Source organism: Odocoileus virginianus, chromosome 30 (genome assembly GCF_023699985.2).
Source record: "Odocoileus virginianus isolate 20LAN1187 ecotype Illinois chromosome 30, Ovbor_1.2, whole genome shotgun sequence".
NCBI classification, from domain to species: Eukaryota; Metazoa; Chordata; class Mammalia; order Artiodactyla; family Cervidae; genus Odocoileus; species Odocoileus virginianus.
In genome coordinates this window covers 6,012,012-6,037,076 of record NC_069703.1, presented here as the reverse complement: position 1 = coordinate 6,037,076, position 25,065 = coordinate 6,012,012, and the positions used below count along the sequence as shown (strand labels likewise).

At 40.6% G+C, this 25,065-nt stretch overlaps 1 protein-coding gene across 7 annotated transcripts in view; it reads left to right on the top strand.

Moving 5' to 3' along the window:
* Positions 1-25,065, top strand: part of ANKRD44 (ankyrin repeat domain 44) — a 311,038-nt gene that overhangs the window by 219,095 nt on the left and 66,878 nt on the right. For 5 of the 7 annotated variants that reach the window (XM_070458494.1, XM_070458489.1, XM_070458492.1 and 2 more), the window contains exons 11-16: positions 996-1,078; positions 2,199-2,316; positions 4,317-4,385; positions 5,580-5,720; positions 7,564-7,644; positions 10,903-11,014. In XM_070458494.1, the coding sequence (XP_070314595.1) occupies positions 996-1,078; positions 2,199-2,316; positions 4,317-4,385; positions 5,580-5,720; positions 7,564-7,644; positions 10,903-11,014 (604 nt within the window). The remainder of the gene's footprint in view (positions 1-995; positions 1,079-2,198; positions 2,317-4,316; positions 4,386-5,579; positions 5,721-7,563; positions 7,645-10,902; positions 11,015-25,065) is intronic. The other 2 variants (XM_070458495.1, XM_070458490.1) reach the window with 1 other exon arrangement.

Here is a 25,065-nt window from a genome sequence, read left to right as displayed (position 1 = left end):
TGTACTCCGTATGTTATGCTGTGGATTTAAAAAATCTGAAGTACATTGTCGGAATGAAATGAGATGTTACGAGACAAGATCACTAACGTGCTTTTAAGTACACAGGAACTGCCTGCTGATGCTGTATGGTTTGAATTATGAGTCAGCACAGGACTTTGACTTTGGGTCCTTGTTTGAGAAGTGATGGGCAGGAGGAGGAGGCTTTAATTCCAAGGGCAGAAAGCACTGCCTGTCCCTCAGAAGATTGTTCCAGGGACTGTGTTATGGTAGGGGTCAGTCTAAGAAGTCCTATTCTGGTTTCTTTCTGTACTACTGTTAGGGAAAATATGCTAGATTTATGAAATATATGTAAGGTTAAAGTTAACTATTTTGTGACTGGTTTTTTTTATGTGGGTAAATGTGCAATATAAAAGGCTACCAGAAAGATGAAGTTTCACTTGTCAAAGGTAAACATTAGTTTTTATTCTCATCCAAAATTTTATTTCTAATAATACAGCCATCACTAACTCTTAGCAAAGAGATAACCCATAGTAGGTCAACAATAAATATTTGTTTATCAACTCAAGGAATAAAACAGGTTGCTTTTCAAAGTTAAGAGTTGGTCAGCTTCTTGTCTTGTTTTCTCCAGCACTTAGCAAAGTATCTGATGGTTATAAAGTGTTGAATAGATGAATGAATGAATGTGAATGATACATAAAATTGCTAAGCTGAAAGAATAAAAGAGAAATTAATTTTAAATGCTAAGAGTCACTGTTTATGTGAAATGTTTTCTTAAAAAATATATTTTTCTATTGTTATGGGATTTTTCACTGTGGTTTAAGTCCAGGATTTTATTGTTTTAAAGTAGAGATGATTGCATAATTATTTCAGCCAGGAGACCCTAAGCAAGGTCTCATGGATTTGATTTTCATCAGAGACCTTCTAGAAAGGTCACCCTCTTCTGCGTGTATCAGGAGATCTATAATCATGAGCTGCTCTGCTTTTTTCTTCCTCAGGTGTGGAATCCATAGCATGTTCCCCTTACATTTAGCTGCCCTCAATGCTCACTCTGACTGCTGCAGAAAGTTACTGTCCTCGGGTAAGTAACTCCATACCACAGATGACGCATAATGTGTCCTGTAAATGAGCCGTGTAGCTTCAGGTGTCTGGTCAGAGTGAGTGGCTGCCTGTGCTTCGTGTCATTCATGATCTGATTGGCAGGATGAGCTGTGTCCACAGCTACCTGCATGTGACAGCTTCCAGCAGTTCGTGGTGATGAAATTGTTTGAACGTCAGTATTCTGCCCTGGAGTGAGAGTCTTGCCTGTTTATCAAGTTAGAACTCCGGTGATCCAGAGTGGGAGGCAGGCAGGGATGGCCATAGCTTACAGGAAGTTTGTCGTAGGAGGAGAAGACATCTTTCAGGCTTAAATTGGTGATGTAACATTTCATATTCTTCAACAAAGAAAAAAGGCCAAATCCCCTACCTTTTAATAGTAGAAATGTTAAATTACCATCCCACTCCGTGGGCTCTGAAAAATCACTGTGGTTGATAATCCTCCAACTAGGTTTTATTTTTATTTTTTTAATGCGGGCCTATTTGGAACCAAGAAATTCTTTCTGGTTTGGAGCTTTGCTAATCTTTCTTAACAATGATTCTGCCAACCTCCATGTATTAAGAAGTTCCTGGCTTTCAAAGGTGATAGAGGTCTGCAAGGCAAAGATTGTTTATGAATTAATTCAACAGATGTCCCAGAGGCTTTTTTTATCCCTTTAAGTTCTTTACTTACGGTTGATTCTGCTTTCACTGCTTTTGGCATGCTTAAAAATAACCCCTGCATGAAAGCACGTTTCCCAAATCTTACACCAACTGAAAGCTAATAATGCGCTTAAGAAAATATCTCTTCTAGCATGTTATGATTACTCCTGTGCCTCCCATGTTTTCTCCATGTGCTCTGTCTGCCTGTCTATTGCCCTACTTATCTCCAATTGGTTTCATAAATTTTTATCCTGGGATTGAAATATGGGGCTGCAGCTCACCCAGGGCTGAATGTGAAAATAAATTCTTCTTGACTTCACGGTTCTTCCTATAAAATTGCCAAGCTTGAGCAGTTACCATTCGTTTCCATGACAACCTCTTTCTGACTACAGTGGCTTGCGTCCTGGTTTTTCTACTAACTGATTTTTCTGTCTCTGCAATGTTTCTTGTGGTTTAACTAGGACAAAAGTATAGCATAGTATCCTTGTTTAGTAATGAGCACGTGCTGTCTGCAGGCTTTGAAATAGACACCCCAGATAAATTTGGAAGAACGTGCCTTCATGCTGCTGCTGCAGGAGGGTGAGTAGTTAGCAATTTTAGTTGTTTTCTCGTGGCCTAATTATGAGTGCATCTTAATTGACTTAAGTCGTCTGTGAATCAGAGGCAACTTCTCTAATAAAATGGGTAAGAAGTGTTTCTAACATTACCAAATATTATACGTTGAATTTCCAGGTTGCTCATGTGTTTGTTTTTCCAAAGGAGCATCATTAACCCATCTCATATAGGAAATATTTTTTCTCTTGTTTTCTTCTCTCTCTCTCTCTCTCTTTTTCTTTCTTATTTTAGATTGTAGGTCTGTAGCCTACAGAATATGTACCTACTTGGTACCTCTTCCACCAAAAGAAAATAATTGAGATTTGTTCCTAAATTTTTTGTCTTTTGTTACTAGAAGGAGAGTTAATGATCAAGGAAATCCAAGGTTGAGTTAATTCATGTTTCTTTAAAGACATTTTAGTCCTATTTCAAAACTTAGTTTTAAGTTCTCATAATGATTAAATGTGAGCGAAAGTGAAGGAAACTCAAAGGATAAGCAAGAAGTAATTTAATCCTTGCCTATTTTTTTAAGTTGTAAAGAGAATTTTTCATGAGATACTCTTTTTCATATCAGTGGTTAGGTTAAGACTCTGATCAATACATTGTAGATATATGACCATGCATTGACCAAACATGGCTCCCCTCAGATGGCCTCGTTTGGGTAAGGTGTTGGTTCTTAATCATTTTCTTAGTCTTTAGGGAACAGCAATGCTCCATGTATAATCTGTATATGACCAAAGGCATTACCTATTTAATAGAGGTGGATTGACTGTGAAGCTTTAGGGCCCCTTATTTGTACATGCCCCTTCCAAAGTTTTGTATTTAGTTTTATTTTCATAATTTTGGTATTTTTTTTTTAGAAAAAGAACCTCCTTCTCCTCACCCCATCCCCCCAAATCATATGAGCTTCCTGATCGATACAACATGGATCTGTCTGCCTTTGATCCTTTGGCTTGCTTCATTCAGGAAGAGATGGGTGTTTTATATCAGTTGACATGTTGTACCAACACATAATGCTCTCAGAAAGGTTTTCAGTTTTATGATTTAAGCAGTTAGTTCTCTGAGAAAGGTGGCTATAAAGGGTAGATATGGGGCAGGGACAGCCCTGCTTATACTTACCATTAATGAGATCATCTTTCTTATTTAAATGATAATAAAGTAGTAAATCCTAGGCCACTTCTTAGCATCCCAGGTTTGGAACAATGATAGATGAATGTCTCATTTTATGCCCCCATTTTGAAAAATATCAGACCTGTATAGAAAGTGGCAACAAACCATTCTGGATTCATGTCTGAAACTCCTATTAGGATTAATATTTAGCTCTATGCCCTTCAATAGGAAAATTCACTTCAATGGGTCCTTTTCTCTCTACTAAACATGATTTATTGCTTCTACAAATGACAAAGAAGCTGGAAGATCACTACGCTCCATTACATCATTTTCGGCCTTGGTTCTACACATTCATTTACCTAGATTACCAAGACAGGGAAATGCAGCTGGTTTATTTTCCGTTAAGGAGAGTCTGGGTCGAAAATGGTTATAGTGAATTCATTCTGCTGTGATAAAAGGTAATGCTCATCCATTCTGGCTCATTGTTTAAAAGTGACATGAAATTATTAGAGGTTTAAGGAGTTGTTTCATAAACTCTTGATGGTTTTGAAAGAGACTTTTAGGATAAATGATGAAACCATCACTGAAAGGTTTCATCATGTAATAATCATTAAATTCTTTAGTCATGGAATTGAAAATGTCCCATCAAGTTCTTTAATGCATTGATATATTAGTTTTGAAAAAGGAATTGTAGGAACTTTAGGTCCTTATGATATGGCATTACTCTAATGTGTTAGGTTATTTTTGTGTTAGCAGAATTTAAAGTTAGTGTCCTCCTTTCATCTGTGCATACACTCTGCAGAAAAGAGCTCTTTCTGAAGACAGCCCAGCAATTGACCTCTACCATCTTAACAATGCTTTCCCTGTCTTTCTAGTAATGTGGAATGTATAAAACTCTTGCAAAGCAGTGGAGCAGATTTCCATAAAAAGGACAAGTGTGGGAGGTATGTAAACAGGGAGCTCTGCTTCAAGTGCCTAAATAAAAGGCGTGGGGAGCAGTCCGTCTGGAAATCGTGTTATGTTGAAATGGTAAACAGGGAAGCTAGCTGGGGAGATTCCATCCTCAGAAGGAAATCCCTTTTTATAGCAAAGCCAAACACCAGCAAAGCAGGCACAGGCCACAAGGAAAGGGTCTCCTTTCCCAGCTTCTGTTTAGAAGCGCCAATTGTTCTGCTCCTTCTGATATAAATAACTATATCCATGTGGGAGATTGCATACTTTATAGATATTATATAAAAATATTTATGTATATAAAATATATAATCCTCCACATGGATATAGTTGAGAAAATTCTCTGTATAGCAAAGTAGAGCACTTTAGCCCTTTCAGGACAGAATTTGTTCACAAGATCTGGAGCTCTTTATTATATTTATTGAACATTTCATTTTGGGATAAGTCTTGAGACACATTTTAAACATGAAATACACACACACACATACCACCCATAACCCCTCTGGTTATTGGGATGGTTTAGAACTTTTCTTGCTTGTCCTTTGCATAGCTAAGTCATGCTGCAGTACTAGCTGGTCCAGGGAACCAGTACCAGTAAACAACAGGAGGAAGGTAGAGGAAATGAGGACATGATCAAAAAAACCTCAGTTTAATCTGTTTGGAAACAGCATTTTGGGAAGAGAGATACTTTGTAAAGATAGACCAGGGCCAGCTTGGGAAGGTCTTCAATTTCAAACTAAAAAATCAAGGCTTTGTTCACTGGGAAGAACAGAAGGTTTTGATACAGGATTATATACGAAGGTATTGGACCTTAGAAAATCCAGTTCTTCATTCATGGCAGCTGAAAGTTACATGGAGGTTGGGTTAGGGCAAAGGAGGCCAGTCTGCATGGTATTGCAAGAGCCCAGACGAGCAGTCATGAGCAGTCATGTAGATGGGAACCAGGATAGGCATTTGGGATGGAAAGAAAGGAGATCCACAAGTGAGTGGCCTGTTTGAAGCCACCATCTTTGCAGCCTTCGTTCTCACATATAAGATATGCTAGAGGAAGGCGTATCTCTTGGCCACCACACTCAGAACCAAAGATCTTTCCACACCCCTACAAATCCTGCTGTCTGTGCTGGTGCTGATTATGGGGATCTGTTTTTCAGACTGAATGATATAATAAATTGCTGTTTGCTTTTCAGGACTCCTCTGCACTATGCAGCTGCAAATTGTCATTTCCACTGTATTGAGACATTAGTGACCACAGGGGCCAGTGTGAATGAAACGGATGACTGGGGCCGCACCGCTTTGCACTATGCTGCTGCATCAGACGTGGATAGAAAGTAACAACAGCCTTGGCCTGTTTCTTCCGGGATGGGAAGAGGCGGGAGATGGGAGAGGGAGGGCTTGCTGAGTTTTCTTCATACTGCCTCACCAAGACTGTGAGTGAAGAATCGCTCTTATCTAGACTTGAGGGAGTTTGAGTTGGTTCCTCCATAACCCCGAGTTTCACATTCTGCTCTCTTTCCATTTGATTAGTACACGTCACTGCACAATTGCATCTCCTCTCTGTTCTGTGCATTGAATGCCAAGTGGAGCTGACAAGCTCAGGTTTTCAGTTCATTCAAATCTCGTAATTTATTTTGTCATATACTGTGGTTTTCATCATCACCGCTTACATGCTTCATTTGCTGTCAAACTTACATTTTCTAATAAATATGTCATATGTAAAAAATATCCACCTATGTATAATCCCAGTAGTCTTCAAATGCAGCATCAGTATTTTATTTTTAAAAATAAGTATTTAAAAAATAGACATTTTTCAAACCTGGGCATGAATCCTCTTTCGGAAGCTGGAAGACAGGAGGTTGGTTGCCCTGATCATGTTTGGATTCTAGGTGGCTTGGAATGGAAAGCAAAAATAAATGAACCAGTTCTAGGGGAAAAGGTGGGAGATATGCCCACAGCGTATGATATTGCTCTCAAAGACTTGAGGATCAGGCCCTCCTTCATAGGAATACTTTTTGGTGACCCTGTTCGGAGAACTGTTGAGTTATTTGGATGTGTTGAGTTATATGGTCAGTGCTAACTCCCTTTCTTGTAGAGCAATGGCTTTTAAACATACTAGACAGTTACCTACACACTAGGCTTCCCTGGTGGCTCAGAAGGTAAAGATAGAACCCACCTGCAATGCAGGAGACTGGGGGTCAGTCCCTGGGTTGGGAAGATTCCATGGAGAAGGGAATGGCTACCCACTCCAATATTCTTGCCTGGGAAAACCCATGGATAGAGGACTCTGGTGGGCCGAAGTCCACAGGGTCACAAAGAATCAGACACAACTGAGTGACTGATGCTCACTTTACATCACGATCCAATATACAGACTCATGTATATATGTCTTATACATATGTATGGGAAATGGAGAGAAGATTTCATGAAACCTTATTTACTTTTGCTATGTATGATGCATTTTGATATCTTTTATTTCTTTAAAAAAACCTACTGACTTCAACCCACTAAACTGATTTCATAATTCAGTTATAAATCATGATCCATATTTCCAGTTTGGAAAACACTGCTTCTTTTTTTCCTTCATATGATACTGGCAAGTCTGATGTAGCCTCAGGGTCCCACAGCCACATGTTCTGAATTCAACAAACATTTATTGAGCATGCATTATGTGTCAGACTCTGTGCTATTCACTTGGAATAGAATGGGGAATAAGCATCCTTCATCTGTTAAGATCTAGAATATGAATCCTAGATGGTGCAGAATTTCTCTGGTAGATGAGGGGTGCTTAGGAACCCATTCCTGGATAAATGAGATGCTCAACTGACAAGGAGGCAGCAAGGAATGTGGGTAGGTGTCAGGGAATTTTGAGCTAAATCACTTTCTCTTTCCCTGGGGAGTTTAGAAAACTTACAGAAGAGTGGGCAGCATGATTGCTGCCTTAATCATTGATACCTTGGTGGAAGTTTTAGGAATACCACGTTCTTAACTGGATTCCTTAGGAGAGAAAATATTTAATGGACAGACTCAGAGAGAACCATGTATATCCTCCATGAAAAATTAGTAGTGCTTGCTTCTTTGGAGTTGGGGGGCAATTCTTAAGATGTAAATTGTACCAAAATCATTAGCAACTTTGCTAATTGTAATTTTGTTTGTTTGTTTCCCTTTGCTGAGAAGTAAGACTATCTTAGGAAACGCCCATGAAAATTCGGAAGAACTTGAAAGAGCCAGAGAGCTGAAGGAAAAGGAAGCTGCATTGTAAGTTTCTTCTCAGCTTAAGCACAAGGTGTTGGTTACTGATGCTTTGGCTGCTGCTCTAGGTTGCCATATGGGCCAGCTTTACTATTTTGGGGTCTCCCTTGGGGTCTTGAGGAAGTGATGTGGGCCTGCCTTTGATGAAGAAGAAACTGTTCTTTTAATATATCCTTCAAATAGGCTGTTTTCATACAAGATACATACTCTTCTAAAGATGCACACTCCTTCTAAAATTGAAGCCTTTGCAGCAATCATCACTGTGATTGGGCAGCAGTTTTTAGAACCAGGTGTCTTGAATATCATTTCTGATTCTTGCGTGTGTCATGTGCTTCAGGCGACATACTAAAGCCTCCTCTGAGGACCTCAGGCTCTCCTTTTGTGACCTGGGGATGACTATTTAGCAGATTCTATAAATACATGTTTCGAGATTTCAGTGTGAAATACACCAGTTGTACTCTCCCCTCCCTCTCCAACACACTCTCATCGATTTACAAACAGCACCTTCCTCCCCTGCAGACAGCTGCTCTGTCCCCTTCATCCTACCTGCCCCTTTCTGGTGTCTTGACAGAGATTCAGCTGTTACTGTCATGGAGTGAATGGCAGCACCCAGGGCTGTTGACCCCTGGGAAGTTCTAATGTTTCATCCTCTGAGAGTCCTTCCTGGACTGGAAGTCGTGGTGAGAAGGTTGTGCAGTGCCCAGCACGTAGCTGGCGGCCAGCATCTCTCTGTTAAATGAATGAACACGTGAATGCCCAGCACCCACACTGTCCTGCCCCTGTGAGAGCTCTGGATGTAGTACTCTAAGAGTTTGCACTCAAACAGTCCTTCGCTTGCAAGTCCCCAGTGCAAGCTGTAGGGACTCAACTTTGTCTGTGACTGGGGTGGGCGCAGGAAACAAAGCTGTAGGTAGAACAATAACCACAGTTTTGCCCTAATATTCCAAAATTAAAGTAATAATATTCAAAGACTCTAAAATTTTAAGCCACTTCAGTAGATGCTTCTTTCTCCAATGAAATGCAAGCTCGCCCCAGGCCAGAGCAGCCCTCTTCCAGCTGGTGGAGAGGGATGGAGCAGGAAAGGCAGGAGAAGGCAGGGACCAGCCTAGTGGGGAGCTTTTTCATGCAATGAAAGGCTACTTCCTTTTGCAAATACACCCTTCATCTAATGTGCATCTCTTGATTTTGTGGCCTAGGTGCCATAATTACTAGTCCAGGGCCCTAGGTGGTGAAAAAGACAAGCATTCCCAGTTAAAAGTGGATTTCATTTCCCTTAGGAAAAATGTGGAGAATATTCACATTATGTAACACTGTTGTTATTTCTAATAGTACTGTTGGCAATTATGGGCTCCCCTGGTGGCTCAGACGGTAAAGAATCTGCCTGCAATGCGGGGGACCTGGGTTCGATCCTTGGGTTGGGTAGATTCCGGAGGAGGACATGGCAACCCACTCCAGTGTTCTTGCCTGGAGAATTCCCATGGACAGAGGGGCCTGGCGGGCTATAGTCCGTGGGGTCACAGAGAATCAGACATGACTGAGTGACTAAGCCCAGCAGAGTGGACAGTTATAGTTCAGCTATGTTCTGCATTAAATAGCTCTTTGGGTGTAATCCCCAGTGTTTTCCAAATTACATGTTAAATTTATCAACTGATTTTTTAGAATATAATCCTTTCAGAAGCTGGGAATTGTATGTCCACAAGAAAGCTATCCCTATTGAGTGATTTTGCTTCAAGAGCCAAATTCAGTTTAAAATGAGTCACACCTGGGATTCAGTCCATGGGTATTTCATTATGGGGGAAAAAAAAAAAGACTTCCTTTTAAGGTAAATCACCAAATACAGCATGATATATCAGGTCTCCAGTAATAGTTTGATTTATTACAGAGCATTTTATGGATGAACCGTGTAGCATGTAGGTATTTAGTTTTAAAAATTTCTCTTTCATCAAGTTTTCTAAAAATTAAAATGTCTGTTTTAATATCTATCTCTGTGTGTGATTTATTTACTCCTTTTGCCTTATACTGAAAGATAGATAATGTCATTTTAAGGTTTCTGAGTAAACTATAGAAATTTTCTACTGGGAGGTCTTATTTACTATACAAGCTTCTATGTAGAATCTTGGGATTTTGATTTGAGTATGAATTTGAACCAGCCTGGACTTGTAAAGTACATGTTTGTCCCTGTGTCAAGAAATATAGCCGATATAAATAATACATCGCAGCGCTCCCTGTCTGGCTCTTTGCTCTTGGACCAGCCTGGCTGTCCCATTTGCAGCGGGCCCTGAGCAGAATGCATCCTTTCCCTTGTGTCCGGCTCTTCAGCAAAAGCAGTTCCACACCCCTTCCTCTGACCTATTGCAAAGATTTTTTTCCCCCAGAAAAGCTACAACTGTGTCAGAAAAGGCTTTTAAAATTTATTATTTATCATTTTACTCTAGTCTGTATTCCTAGTGGTACAGTGTCGGCCTCTTTCTTCAGAGGTGGTAACTGAATTAATCTTTTATATTTTTTAAATGTTGGCCCAGTCCTTATGTCTTTTTATTGTTTTGGCTATTCTTAGATTCTTTTCTGTTATTGTTTTCTTACTCTTTTAAACTTTCATTTCCCAGCCTTTTAATCTCAGAGTCTCCAATAGCAAGGTTAAAAAATAAACCCACATCTTTTGAGGTTTATCCCTTTGCAATGCCTTGACCACTTCTATATTATGCTGAAAACTTATCTTTTGAACACAGAGCTCTAGAAATTTTGATGACAAGCCAGTCCTGTACCTTAAGATGGAAAGGGGAAAAATATTTAATTATCCTCTAGTTCCTCAGTTACTCCCTCTAGTTCCTAGGCTTCCCCGGTGGCTCAGCAGGTAAAGAATCTGCCTGCAATTCAGGAGACCCGGGTCCATCCCTGGGTTGGGAAGATCCCCTGGAGAAGGGAACGGCAACCCACTCCAGTATTCTAGCCTGGAGAATTCCATGGACTGTAGTCCATGGGGTCATAGAGTCAGACGCGACTGAGCAACTTTCACTTTCTTCTAGTTCCTAAAGCCTTTCCTGAATTCTAGAATGGCTATTTTAAGCTAAGATAAAGATAGATGCACAAGATACACATAAAACATGCAGTATTTAAACCCAAATTGCTGTAGAATCTTTAAAGAAACACTTCAACTCACAAAGCTCTTTGTGGCACATTCACAGTAAGAGAACATTAACACTGATTATCCTTTTTGGTCTAGGGATGTTTTCTGAAATAACATCTCATCTTTATACTTAACAGATGTCTAGAATTTCTGCTTCAACATGATGCAAATCCATCTATCCGGGACAAGGAAGGCTACAATAGCATACATTATGCTGCTGCCTATGGCCACAGACAGTGTCTGGAATTGGTGAGCTGTTTTATTTGTTTTCTCTAACATACACACACATACACCCAAGCCGGAAAATGCTGGTCTGAATCTCTCAACAAAGATCCTTATGGCCTAATTCAGCCCCCACTAGAAATCACCTGGATTAAATTGATCAGGAAATTTTTTGGCAAGTGATTAAATTATTTCCTTTTATAATATGTAGCTCTCTTTGTTCCATTTGCTGCTGCTGCTAAGTCACTTCAGTCGTGTCCAACTCTGTGCGACCCCATAGACGGCAGCCCACCAGGCTCCCCCGTCCCTGGGATTTTCCAGGCAAGAACACAGAGTGGGTTGCCATTGCCTTCTCTGTTTGTTCCATTTATTCCCCTTCTAACCTCAGAGCTAACTAACAATTGATTCTTTTCCACATTAACTTGGACTAGGAATGTTAGACTCTGGTACAGACACAGTTTCTATTTTGAAGATAATTTGGATGTATCAAAGAAGCTTAGTGTGTATTTCCAGAGTCACGCTTAGCACCCCAGTATTTGATAACTGTGTCATAAGATGACTTACATAACCATTAGGCATGTGGGTTTGTCTTAGTCCCGCATCTATAGTTTAGGGAAAGAAATTGGCAAGAGTGTAACAGCAGAATTTACTGGAATTTTTAAACCAGCCCACATTTCAAACCTATAGTGATCAAGAAACACTTGATCTGGAGTCTGAAATTCCTCTGTTGGTATAGGTTAACCAGATGCAAAGTCAGATGTCTACAGGAACAAAAATATAAAATAAACAAGTGAAGTGAACCCACGTATGGAATAATGGGGTAGTGGGGACTGTGGCAAATAGAGGGGGCAAGCTCTGTTTACGGGGAGAGACAGCTAGTCAGCAGGAGCTAATGGAAACCAGGTGGTACTGCAAACCCAGCTTTGCTAGAATTCCCGTGTTTCAGGAGAAACTACAAATCTAGGCTTTTTATGTGGGATTTCCTGTTTTGAAAACACTGGGTGGGCTAGAAGGAAAAAAATATGGGTTTGTGGCTGAATCCTGCCTGCAGGCTACCATTTGGCATCTTCTGGTCGTCACCCTTGGTTCAGCCTCACCAGGATACGTGGGGTATCCCAGACTCACCCTCTGGTCCAGTGATAGGTGTCACCTTCCTTACGGGACTCCATCTCTTTTCCTTGTCCTTCTGAAGGAGAAATTCTAAAAGGAAAAGTTATTTGAGTTATTTGAAATATGTTCGGGGAAATACTTGCCCCTCATCAACTGCACGATTTATTGAGAAAGGCATAAGGCAGAAAGCCTGAGAGCAATAGTGTGAGTTCCCACATGGAAATGACTCAGTGACGTCACAGTAAGATCCTTTACCTTTGGCCTTGCTGTTGGTTTCAAACGGTTCCACTTAGGGTCATTCTTATTACATTTCTGTTAACTGTGATTGTGAGAAAGTGTTCATGAAGACCACCCAGTTTGGAAATGAAGAGGTGATTATTCTACTGTTGACTTTTGTGTTATTTATTGATGAGTTTTACCTGTCTTCATCATTCCTGCAGACTTCCAAGTCTTTTTTTCTGAGGTTCTTGTGGATGCTAAAGATTTCCTTGCTTGACTTTGGAGGTGGCTTTTTTTTTTTTTCTCTCCAGTTTAATTCTATCATTATTCCTTTTCCAGTTACTGTGTCTGCACAACAAATCACCCTTAAAAGTTAGTGGCTTAAAACAACATTTATCACTTATTGTCTCTGTTTCTGATTAGGAATTCATGTGTGACTTAGCTGAGCAGTTCTAGTTAATATCCTGTGAGGTTACAGACAGTGTCTGGGGCTGGTATAATTTCAAAGGCTTCTTTTCTCACTTGTCAATCACCTGGGTAGGAAGGTTCAAATTGTTGACGTTCCTTGGCCTTTCTCTCTATGTGTGGTTTTCTCTAGCATGGTGTTTCCAGAATAAGTAGATGTTTTATATGGTGCTCACATTGCCCAAGGCATCTGCCCTAGAAGAGAGTGTGAGCAAGGGTGCTAGCAAGTGAAAAGAAGAGACCACATTATTTTTTAATGGTTTAGCCTTGAAGTTCAGGTTTTGTTGAATTTGTCCATTGCTGCAGTCACAAAATCCAGAGAGGTGAAGCATTGACTCCACCTTCCAAAGGGAGGAGTATCAGAGAATTTGTGAACGTATTTTAAAACCACCCAGTTCCATAGGAAGATGTAGGAAGCCAGTGATGTCGATTAATTTCTAAATTAAGTTGAATTTAGAGTAGAATCTTAAGTGGCGAAGGGGCAATCTCTTTTGTGAGCAAACAAAATCACAGGGGGATTTACTGGGTTGTCCAAAGTCATAGCTCTGGTCAGTGGAGAAAGTGGGGCCGTGATCAGGAATTTTGATTTAAAAAAATTTTTTTTTTTTTTTTTTTTTTACCACATTATTGGTCAAAGCTTTACCACCACCCAAGGCTTTTTGACACAGGGCAAAATCTTGTTAAGACTTAAGGCAGTGTCACTTCTTCATTCTAATACCAGTCATGGAAGTTGATCTAGACTTGTCAGTAAATAGGATTTTTTAGATCCCACAACAGAAAGGCTCCTCACAAAGTGTGTGTGTGTATTAATCAGTGGCAGAATAAAGGTTTACTACTGTAACTATTCATATGAACCTGCATTCCAAAGTGTGCTTGAGACATAGCTGTCTTTCATTGGTTTTCTCTATGAAAACCATCTGTAATTGTTGGACATATGAACTTTTATTTCAGAGTTTGTTATTATAATCTTGATAGTTTGTGCTATTTTAAAGTACTTTGTGCTGTTTTAAAGAACTGTGGATGGAGATTCGTGACATTGTACAGGAGACAGGGATCAAGACCATCCCCTAGGAAAAGAAATGCAAACAAGCAAAATGGCTGTCTGAGGAGGCCTTACAAATAGCTGTGAAAAGAAGTGAAGCAAAAAGCAGTGGAGTAAAGGAAAGATATTCCCATTTGAATGCAGAGTTCCAAAGGACAGCAAGGAGAGATAAGAAAGGCTTCCTCAGTGATCAGTGCAAAGAAATAGAAGAAAACAGTAGAAGGGGAAAGACTAGAAAAAGAAAATGAGAGATACCAAGGGGACATTTCATGCAATGATAGGCTCAATAAAGGACAGAAATGGTATGGACCTGACAGAAACAGAAGATATTAAGAAGAGGTGGAAAGAATACACAGAAGGACTGTACAAAAAAGATCTTCATGACCCAGATAAGCACGATGGTGTGATCACTCACCTAGAGCCCAGACATCCTGGAATGTGAAGTCAAGTGGACCTTAGGAAGCGTCACTACGAACAAAGCTAGTGGAGGTGATGAAATTCCAGTTGAGCTATTTCAAATCCTAAAAGATGATGCTGTGAAAGTGCTGCACTCAATATGCCAGCAAATTTGGGAAACTCAGCAGTGGCCACAGGACTGGATAAGGTCAGTTTTCATTCCAATCCCAAAGAAAGGCAATGCTAAAGAATACTCAAACTATTGAACAATTGTACTAATCTCACACGCTAGTAAAATAATACTCAAAATTCTCTAGGCCAGGCTTCAGCAATACATGAACTGTGAACTTCCAGATGTTCAAGATGGTTTTAGAAAAGGCAGGGGAACCAGAGATCAAATTGCCAACATCCACTGGATCATCAAAAAATCAAGAGAATTCCAGGAAAACCATCTATTTCTGCTTTATTGACTACATCAAAGCCTTTGACTGTGGGGATCACAACAAACTGTGGAAAATTCTTAAAGAGATGGGAATACCAGACCACCTGACGTGCCTCTTGAGAAATCTGTATGCAGGTCAGGAAGCAACAGTTAGAAATGGACATGTAACATCAGACTGGTTCCAAATAGGGAAAGGAGTGCATCAAGGCTGTATATTGTCACCCTGATTATTTAAATTATATGCAGAGTACATCATGAGAAATTCTAGACTGGATGAAGCATAAGCTGGAATCAAGTAGGCCAGGAGAAATATCAATAACTTCAGATATGCAGATGACACCACCTTTATGACAGAAGGTGAAGAAGAACTAAAGAGCCTCTTGATGAAACTGAAAGAGGAGTGTGAAAAAGTTGGCTTAAAGCTCAACACTCAGAAAACCAAGATCATGGCATCTAGTCCCACCACTTCGTGGCAAATAGACGGGGAAACAGTGACTGACTTTATTTTTTGGGGGCTCCAAAATCACTGCAGATGGTGACTGCAGCCATGAAATTAAAAGATGCTTACTCCTTGGAAGGAAAGTTATGACCAACCTAGACAGCATATTAAAAAATGAGACATTACTTTGTCAACAAAGGTCTGTCTAGTCAAGACTATGGTTTTTCCAGTGGTCATGTATGGATGTGAGAGTTGGACTGTGAAGAAAGCTGAGTACTGAAGAATTGGTGCTTTTGAAGTGTGGTTTTGGAGAAGACTCTTGAGAGTCCCTTGGATTGCAAGGAGATCCAACCAGTTCATCCTGAAGGAGATCAATCCTGGGTGTTCATTGGAAGGACTGATGCTGAAGCTGAAACTCCAGTAGTTTGACCATCTCATGCGAAGAGTTGACTCATTGGAAAAGACCGTGATGCTGGGAGGGATTGGGGGCAGGAGGAGAAGGTGATGACAGAGGATGAGATGGCTGGATGACATCACCGACTCAATGAACATGGGTTTGGGTGGACTCCAGGGATTGGTGATGGACAGGGAGGCCTGGTGTGCTGCGATTCATGGGGTTGCAAAGAGTTGGACACAACTGAGGAACTGAACTGAACTGAAAAGTACTTTGATGAGTTCATCTTTAATCTCATTGTGCAGTAACTCAGAGAATGATTATCCTGTAACACCTCATTTCTATGTGAATAGTATATTGCACATTATTTTCATTTTTCAGGAAGTCATTTCAGGGTCATTATTTCTGTTGTCCAGTGAAAAGATTTTCTGTCTACAGAAAGTTTCACAAGTTCTATATGATAATGAAATTATCCCCTTGATTAGATCAACACTGTGTGATTTGCAAAGAATGATTCTTGGCGATTATATACATGCTTGACATGCAGCACTGTATATTTTAGTGTGTACAGCATATGTAGTGAAATGAATACCATAATAAACTTAGTTAACATCCATCATCTCATATAGATAAGAAAGAAGGAAAAGTTGTTTTTCCTTGTGATGTAAGTAAGGCCTATTTTTGAACAATAAGTGAAGTTTTTGAAGGACATCTTTTCTAACTTTTAACTTTCTCACTAGCAAGATGCCTTCATATTCCTTACAGCTCCCATTTCTTTGAGTTCTAGATGTTAGGAAAGCAAACCACTTAACTAGCATTCACTAGGAGGTACATTTCTAGGACTCACCACCACCATGCCAGTCTTCTGCCTTGTCTCATGACACAAGCACCTGGGAGATTGTCTATTTTACAAGTTGAATCCTCTGTGTTAGATGCTGGAATTATGACAATGAAAGACATGTTTCTGGAAGCTCTTAATGGCTTCTTTGAGCCTCTGAGCAAGAATTATACAGGGAGATCTTTCTTTTCGTTTGTTTGGGTTGTTTTGTTTTTTTTCCCTTGGCCATGCCAGGAGACTCGCAGGGTCTTAGCTCCGCAACGAGGGATCAAACCTGTGCTCCCTCCGGTGGAAGTGTGGATTAATAACGATTGGAGCCGCAGAGAGTCCCAGGGAGACCTTTCTTTAGGTCACCCTTCCTAGCCCATGTTTGTGGCCTGTGGAAGGAGTGCAGAGACTCAATGAGTATTTGTGGTCCCTGGGCCTTCCCTAGTAGGGCCTTTGTCCTTTGCGGATGGAGTAGGATTAAAAAGGATGGGTCAGAGTCAGCTGATGTGTGAAGTTGATAAAATTTCTCTTTTGTCTCTCTTCCCAGAGAGCAATTTCTGTGATTATGCATATCATTAAATTCGTATCTTTAAATTTGATGCATATTTTATTGGACTCTGACACTTAGTGTGTGTTTACTAGGCATTCATGGTTTATGTTTCCTATGTATGATCATAAGCTTGAGTTTGTAAACCATACTTTGTGTTCAGTCTATTTTGCTATAATCAAAAAGGAGCAGAAATTATTTTAGTTGGTGTCACTCTATTTTCCTTATAGAAAGTTATATTGAATTCATTCCATGAGCAAAATACTTCTGGAAAGCAGGGTGAACCCCCTTAGCCTTAGTAGAATAGCCAAGGTTCAGTGTTCTGCCAAATCTGCCTACTTAGGCCAGTGTTTTCAGCTGGTCTTGATCAAAGATATATATACTGTGTGTGCAAGCAAAAATCTGCCCACAAATGTATGCTGAGAGCTGTGATCAGTCATATTCAATTGGGATCAAAATATCAAAGCAGTGTGGAGACTTGGCTATGAAAGCATCTTGTGTCTGAATAAACTTATGTTTGAGTAGAGGAAGGGAGTTGGCAAAGGGAAGCTCTGTGCCTCCCTTTTTCTTTATCTGGAATGTGTTCTTACCCACTCTGGAGAGAAAAATCAGAGTCATGCCCCTATTTGGAACTTGTGAGTTTATATGGGCATCCTATTTTTCTTTTGTAACATTGAAGATTTGTCTGTGAAACAGACTTTTGTGGCTTTGTTATTGAGATGGAAAAATATATGTGCCAATATAATTACATCAGTTACCTACAGAAATTTAGAGAGATTGTTTGAAAACACCAGGCCTCGGACTAAATTCAGTCCAAGATTCTACTTGGAATTTGGCTGCTTCCTTGGGACCTTCTCCCTCTTTTACTGTTGTGAGCTAATTTGAACTTCAACTTCGAGAGTATATAGGGGTGACAGATGCCCCTGCATGTATATTCTAGTAGTTTCTGGGATTATCTGGAGGTAATTGTATCTTGGGCAACAAAGCACTAAAATTATGCTGCTTTTAAGTATGTCTTGTATTTATCACAGGGTTTCAGTAAACCGTTAGCACCCGGCTCTCTATAAGATGTACTTAAACTGGCAGTGTCTACTTAAGCTTCTCAAGACTAAGAAAGCAGGATAGAGAGGAGGGGTTAAATTTTAAAAAAGGAGAACTACTTAACAGTCGGCTGAGGACATGATGAACACCCAGTGAACTTGAACCCCAGCCCCAATCGAGTCCCTGATGGTTTTTTTCTGTCCCCAGAGGTACTGCTAAGAGACGGACCTGAGGGTGTCCATGACCTTCCAGCAGGCAGACTTCCAGTGGGCAGTGAAAACTTCAACAGTGCCAGTCTTGTGTTTCCTTCCAGTTAATTCAGTTGAAGAGGAACATAAAATCGCATAGGGAACTCTTTTTAAGGGAGGGAGCAGAAGGGTGGGCACAGATACTTCCATGCTGTTGGCAGCCTCCTTACTACTATGAATAAAAATATAAGCCACAAATTTTGAATCAGAATTTGGATATGAGTCCATGTTCAAAACATTGAAATAGGCAGTAATTGTGACAGAATGTTCCACTTATTTCTAAGTAATAGAGCAAAAAAAGAAAAATTTTTGGCTTTACCGTGAATGAATTTGGCAATCGATGAAAGAACCATTCCATAGGATGTATTAATATGAACAATTTCAGATTCCACCTTCAGTCAAGAACTCGGAACAGTGGAACCTTTGCCCCCACATTTCAAAGTCAGATAATGGTTTGTACCCCATGGCCCCCTGGTCCCTTGAAGAGGTTGGAGGTCCGAGAGCAGATAGTTCTGCTTCAGATCTCCCCAGTACTCCCCTGCCCCTACAGTATGAGAGAAAGGACCCTTTTTCCTGATCCCAAGCCCAGCCAAAGAAGCTTCAAGGAGATGGCTTGGATATCTGATATGGATCCCACACAGTGTAAGGGAGTGGACTGGCATGTGATGACTCAAAAGAGACTGAATCTCTCTGGGTTAAGCTTGCTTGCTGGGAAGTTAACTAAAGAGGCCTGTGATTGAGAAATACTCTACCCCCTACCAGTGACAGGTCAAGAGAGTATGTTTCCCAATGTCCAAATGTGAGCCAGGGGCCAGAGCTGGCCTGGAGTTCTGCTGGATGCTATTCAAGAGGGCTGCCTGTAAGTGTGGGGAGATGCAGGGTGCCTGGACGGAGGGAAAATGTGAGCTACCAGCAGAGAGGGGCTCTCACCCAGGGAAGTTGGGAATTTGCTGGAGGACCTGAGTGAGTGTCCAGGAGACAGTTTTAAAGATTTGACCCAGTCAGAGGATCACTGCCAGAAGGGTGCCGTCAGTGAGACAGTTGTCCCTGTAACCTCCATGTCCTGCTTTTCCCTCTTCTCTTCAGTCCTGGGGGACGCAGAAGCAGCCGAGAGGGGGATGGAGGAAGAGAAGCCGTGGTCTGGGGAAGAGAGAAGTCTGTCTTGTCCCTTCCCCACTAGGGAAGGCGGAAAGAAGCTTTGCATTAAACCGCATCCAGTGTTTGTTACTATCCATGGGAACAGATACTTTAGTTTGCTGACCTGAAGTTATGTTTGAGACTAAAGGGCCCAGAGAACTTTTTGTTATTTGTTGGAGATTTTATCTGAGGTGACAGGAAAAGAAGTAACCTCATAAAGATTATACCAGGTATAGGAAAGGGAGAAAAAAGTTATTGTTTGATTATACGCCATGACTCACTGGTTCAACACAAAGTCACATGCTTAAGAGTCATTGTTTTAGGAAAGATTACTTCTGAAATCTAAAGAAAAAGAAACTATTACCCTTTAAATATATGTGAATTTAAATACCAACTTTATAAGACAGATTCTAGTAATGCCAAGCATTTATCAGGTACCAAATTGTTGAACAAATTAATTGCAGTTGTAAATGATCGAGCTTGGCTTAGTGATGAAACTTAAATGCTAGTTTGTAAGTATTGTGGTGACTATCCTGTTAGGAAGGTATTTCATAGAATCCACAGGTGAGAGAGAAAATGAAATTGTATTTTTCTGTGGCTTGACCTTTTCTTTAGATTTGATTGCTTCCCAAAACCAACTCCAAATTTTTATTCCAACCTCTCCTTTTTTTTCTTCAAAATCTATAAAGCTATACTGATCCTCCCTCTTCCTCCTCTTCTTCCTTCCTTCTTTTCCTCCCACGCAGTTACAGACCCATTAGGCAGGCCTGAGAAGGGTAGGAAGGCAGTTCAGCTGCTACTGGAGTCCAAGGAAAAGGATATCAGGATAAGCAGCTCAATAGAGTGGAATTCATACAAGAAAAGTGCCCTAAATGTATACACACTAAACAACAGATGTACTATGTGAAGCAAAAACTTATAGAAATGAAAAGATATATAGAAATCCATAATTATAATTGGAGACTTTAGCTCCTCTTTCTTAACAATTGGTAGAACTAGATAGAAAATCATCAAGCATATAGAAAAACTCAGTAATATCGTCAGCCAAGGTGATCTAATCAACATTTATAGATCATTCTACCCGACACCACCCTTATGGCAGAAAGGGGAACTAAAAAGCCTCTTGATGAAAGTGAAACAGGAGAGTGAAAAAGTTGGCTTAAAGCTCAACATTCAGAAAACTAAAATCATGGCATCTGGTCCCATCACTTCGTGGGAAATAGATGGGGAAACAGTGGAAACAGTGTCAGACTTTATTATCTTGGGCTCCAAAATTACTGCAGATGGTGATTGCAGTTGTGAAATTAAAAGACACTTACTCCTTGGAAGGAAAGTTATGACCAACCTAGACACAATATTAAAAAGCAGAGACGTTACTTTGCCAACAAAGGTCCGTCTGGTCAAGGCTATGGTTTTTTCCAGTGGTCATGTGTGGATGTGAGAGTTGGACTGTGAAGAAAGCTGAGCACAGAAGAATTGATGCTTTTGAAGTGTGGTTTTGGAGAAGACTCTTGAGAGTCCCTTGGATTGCAAGGAGATCCAACCAGTCCATCCTGAAGGATATAAGTCCTGGGTGTTCATTGGAAGGACTGATGCTGAAGCTGAAACTCCAATAGTTTGACTACCTCATGTGAAGAGTTGACTCATTGGAAAAGACCCTGATGCTGGGAGGGATTGGGGGCAGGAGGAGAAGGGGATGGCAGAGGATGAGATGGCTGGATGGCATCTCCAACTCAATGGACATGGGTTTGGGTGGACTCCGGGAGTTGGTGATGGACAGGGAGGTGTGGCATGCTGCGATTCATGGGGTTGCAAAGAGTCGGACACGACTGAGCGACTGAAGTGAACTGAACTACCCAACAACAAAATGCATACTCTTTTTCAAGTGCCCGTGATATTCTGAACCATAAAACAAGCCTCAATAAAGTGAAAGAATTGGAAACATATAGAGTGTGTTCTCCTGCCACAATGAAGTAAAACTAAAAATCAGTAACAGAAAGATACCAGGAAAATCTCCAATACTTGAAAATTAAACAACAGGCTTCTAAATAATCCACAGATCAAAAAAACACCTCAAGGCAAATCCCCTAACCTGTGTTGAGCTGAATGAAAATATGACAAAGACATTGCCACTTAACTTTTCTGTAGTTCAGCAGACTGGCACAGTATACAGCACCTAGAACCAGAGAAAATTCAGATTTCCCCTTTTACTAGCATTGTAACTTTGGTTGACCTTATCAGAAAAAAAAGATAGCATTTTTTTCTGCAGAAAATTTAGCTTTTGATTATTTTACATTTCTGATATTAATATCAATTTGCATTCCCCAAACATAAGTAGTAATGGTGAAAAGCTGGCAAGAAGTGTTAGAACAACCCACATGATAAGCCAGCCTTTGGTTAAACATGGTCTTTGAATAAGCCCCTAGTTCAGTTATCTGTGCGTGTAATCTGAGAACCAGCTTTAGCCATGACCAGCGTGAATGCTAAATTTTTCAACATTTAAACTACACCAGCGCTTACAACACCCTGTTCAGAACACAGTAAACATGGATGCAATGCACAGCCCAGCCTACTCAGTTGCACACTCAGGTTTCCCTGGAGGAAATATCCAATTTCGTATCTCTAACCTTAGCTCTCTCCAAAGTCCAGGCTCATCTGTCAGATAACCTAGACACCTCCATTCAGAGGTCCTTCTGGAACCTACGTGGGTTGTGAACTTCATGGCACCAAATTTCATGGAACTTTGATCAACATATCATAAGGTCAGCAGACTCTCAGTCCTTAAAAGAATCAGTCACTCACACAAAACAAAACCCTAATTCCCTTTCAGAGCCTTTTCTCCTGGGGGACAAGTGTAAGAACCATGCCTATTCTTAATAAAGTCGTAATAATGAATGTTTATTGTAAGAATATTGGACTAGGCCCTGTGTCTATGTTATCTCATTTAATTCTCACAACAGCTCTGTCAGATAATTCCTGCTTTTAATCATATTTCACATGTGAGTATTGTAAAGTACCAAGAAAGGGAGTAACATGCCCTGGGTTTTACAGCTGGTGTGATATAGAAGGACTCAAATCCATGTTTATCTGACTCTAAATTCCAAGCTCTTAACCGCATGCTCTTCTGTCTGGAGAACTGGCAAGCTCCAGACTTTAAAAGACAAAGCTGTCTCAGAGCATCCGAATTCACATCCACCAAGACAGTGATGTCCAAACAAAAGTATCCCTGAGATGGGCAGTCTGCTGGCTTTGTCAAAGGGAAGCAGGAGGACCTCAGACGATACCAGTAATGGTTATGTCTGCATCATCCGTTTCCCTGGAAAGCCTTGTCCTGACCAGCAGTCTGCATTTTCTTTTTTTGTCAGGAGAGCAGAGCCACCTTACAGTATTTCCTACCCTGTGAACAGTAAAGCCACCCCAGTTATAGTTCTGAAGTATCATTATTGGCCATCCACAACACCAAACCCTGGACTTCATGTATTTTCATGAAAGCACTCTAACTTGGGCCTCGCCCTCTTCCTGGAATCTCTGTTCGTTATCTTTGTGGCAGCTGCTGTCAGCTCGGCCTCCCTCTCCTTGTGATAACAGCTGCCAGGGATGACCCTTTCCAGCTGGGGCTGGACTGAGTCGGGGTGAGGGGGAGCGACTTCCCAGCAAGACTGTTTCTGCAAAGACACTTTATCCTTGGCAGCTGCCAAGGGCTCCTCACTTGTGAAGTCTATCCCAGGTCACTCTGACGATCTCGTCCCTTCTTGATCCTCATTCAATAACAGGCAATGTAGAGGCCTGAACATTTTTAAATCAGACCAGTAGTTCACATACACACCTGTGCCTCCAGGGTCAGGGGTGACGATACTCACCAAGAAGAAAGAGCCTTTCTGAGATTCCAAAGATAAGCAGGGGCCCGTTCATTTGTAACAGCTGAAAGGAGTATTTAGAAAAACCATATCGCTCAGTGATAACTGAGACTTATTTTCTCTTATGAGAAGATCCCTATAATCTAAATGATAGCATCACTGGACTTAAATTCTGTGGGCCATTCTGCACTTGGGAAAGTAGTTTTGTCAACAGTAAACAATAACTTTCACTTGATCACTGGGAAGACATTTAGGATAGCCTGACAGCATCCCCAGTGGCTCAACGGGTAAAGAATACGCCTGCAATGCTGGAGACAGGAGTTCGATCCCTGGGTTGGGATCCCTTGGAGAAGGAAATGACAACCCACTCCAGTGTTAAGGGGAGCCTGGCGGGCTACAGTCCATGGGATTGCAAAGAGCCAGACAAGACTGAGCACATACATGCACACACGACAACTTCATAGCCTTTTTCCCCAAATTTGAGGATCCAACCAATGCTGCAGATCGTGTAGTTCTGTAGTGTGTGTTTAGTGGAAAAAAAAAAAATCCGTATATTACTGGACCCTGTGCAGTTCAAACTCAGCTGTGTTGTTGGTCTGTTAGAATTTTGTATTTCTTTTGTTTTTATCATTATACATATAAAATGTGATCTTCCAGATGAGGTACAGGTGCCATGCTATGAGAACTCAGGGGAGGGTGCACCCGTTTATAGGTTCAGTGGTTAATGAGAGATTGACCGATACTTGTCAACATAAGGTGTTTGCTGTGTTTGTCTCTAGATTCCTTGTCTTATCACCCACCCAACCCCCATTTGTGTGAATGTGGAATAGTAGCACCAAACCTGAAATGAGTTGAATGATGGAGAATGTGGCTGGATGTTTGGACTTGGTTAGACCAATCGACCAACACGTTGTTTTCAGAATATCAGAAGTTTTCATGATGGTTTCTTTCCTTTTGATGATATTTGCATTATCCACCAAATAAAAAAGTTATAACTGATATCATACATTGGAATAATAGGAAAATGGATGCTGTATATCGAACTGGGTTCTGAATCCCATGCCATCTGGGATCAGCCATTCATAAAAGATTAAACGTGAGGCAGGCACATATCGGAATATGTGTGTGTCAGTCTCTCCCATCTGGTTTAATTTTGCTTAAAATAACAACAGCTTTCTTTACCCACTTACTTAAATCTGTGTCAAATCTTTTAATGTTCATTAGTCAAAAGTAGGCTGTAGTGTTTAGCTAAGATTTCAGAATCCCACCAAGATTTAATTGATTCGGTAGAAATGTTCTTTGAAACTGTGTATTTTAATGACTGGGCTGGAATCACTAAGATGTGAATTGATGCTTATTCTGGGTCACTTACACTGTAATTCAGCATTAAAAGTGGTGTCTGAAGAGACATTAGCACAGCTTTTGGGGGGAGACTGAGACCAGGTAAGCAGAATAGCTTCTGAAGCAAGGGCATTGCTGCTGTTACACTGTTACACAGGCTGTTATTATTATTATTATTGTTATTATTATTAGCAAGTTTTTTTGGTATTCAAATCTGGTACTTCCTTGTTCTCATTTTCTGCAGTTTTTGATCAGATTACCATGTCCCTCAGATTTTACATCCCTCTCCAGCCTACCCCTGCCTCCCAAATAAAACCTCCCTTGCCTTAGGCAAATAAATTTCACCTTGTGCTGAGGCAAAAAGTAAATTAACACAATGATAATTCAGGGTAAATTGAGAATATAATCTAGATGAAAACTATAGGTGATTAGAAGAGGTAACTCTTAAACTTAAGAGTTGCTCTCAGAAGTCACCATGGAAACATGAGGGCAATGTTACTGCCTTGCCTGGTAATGCACAAAGAACTGGGTATGCTCAGCAAGTGGAATTGATCAAATGTAACACCCTTGACCC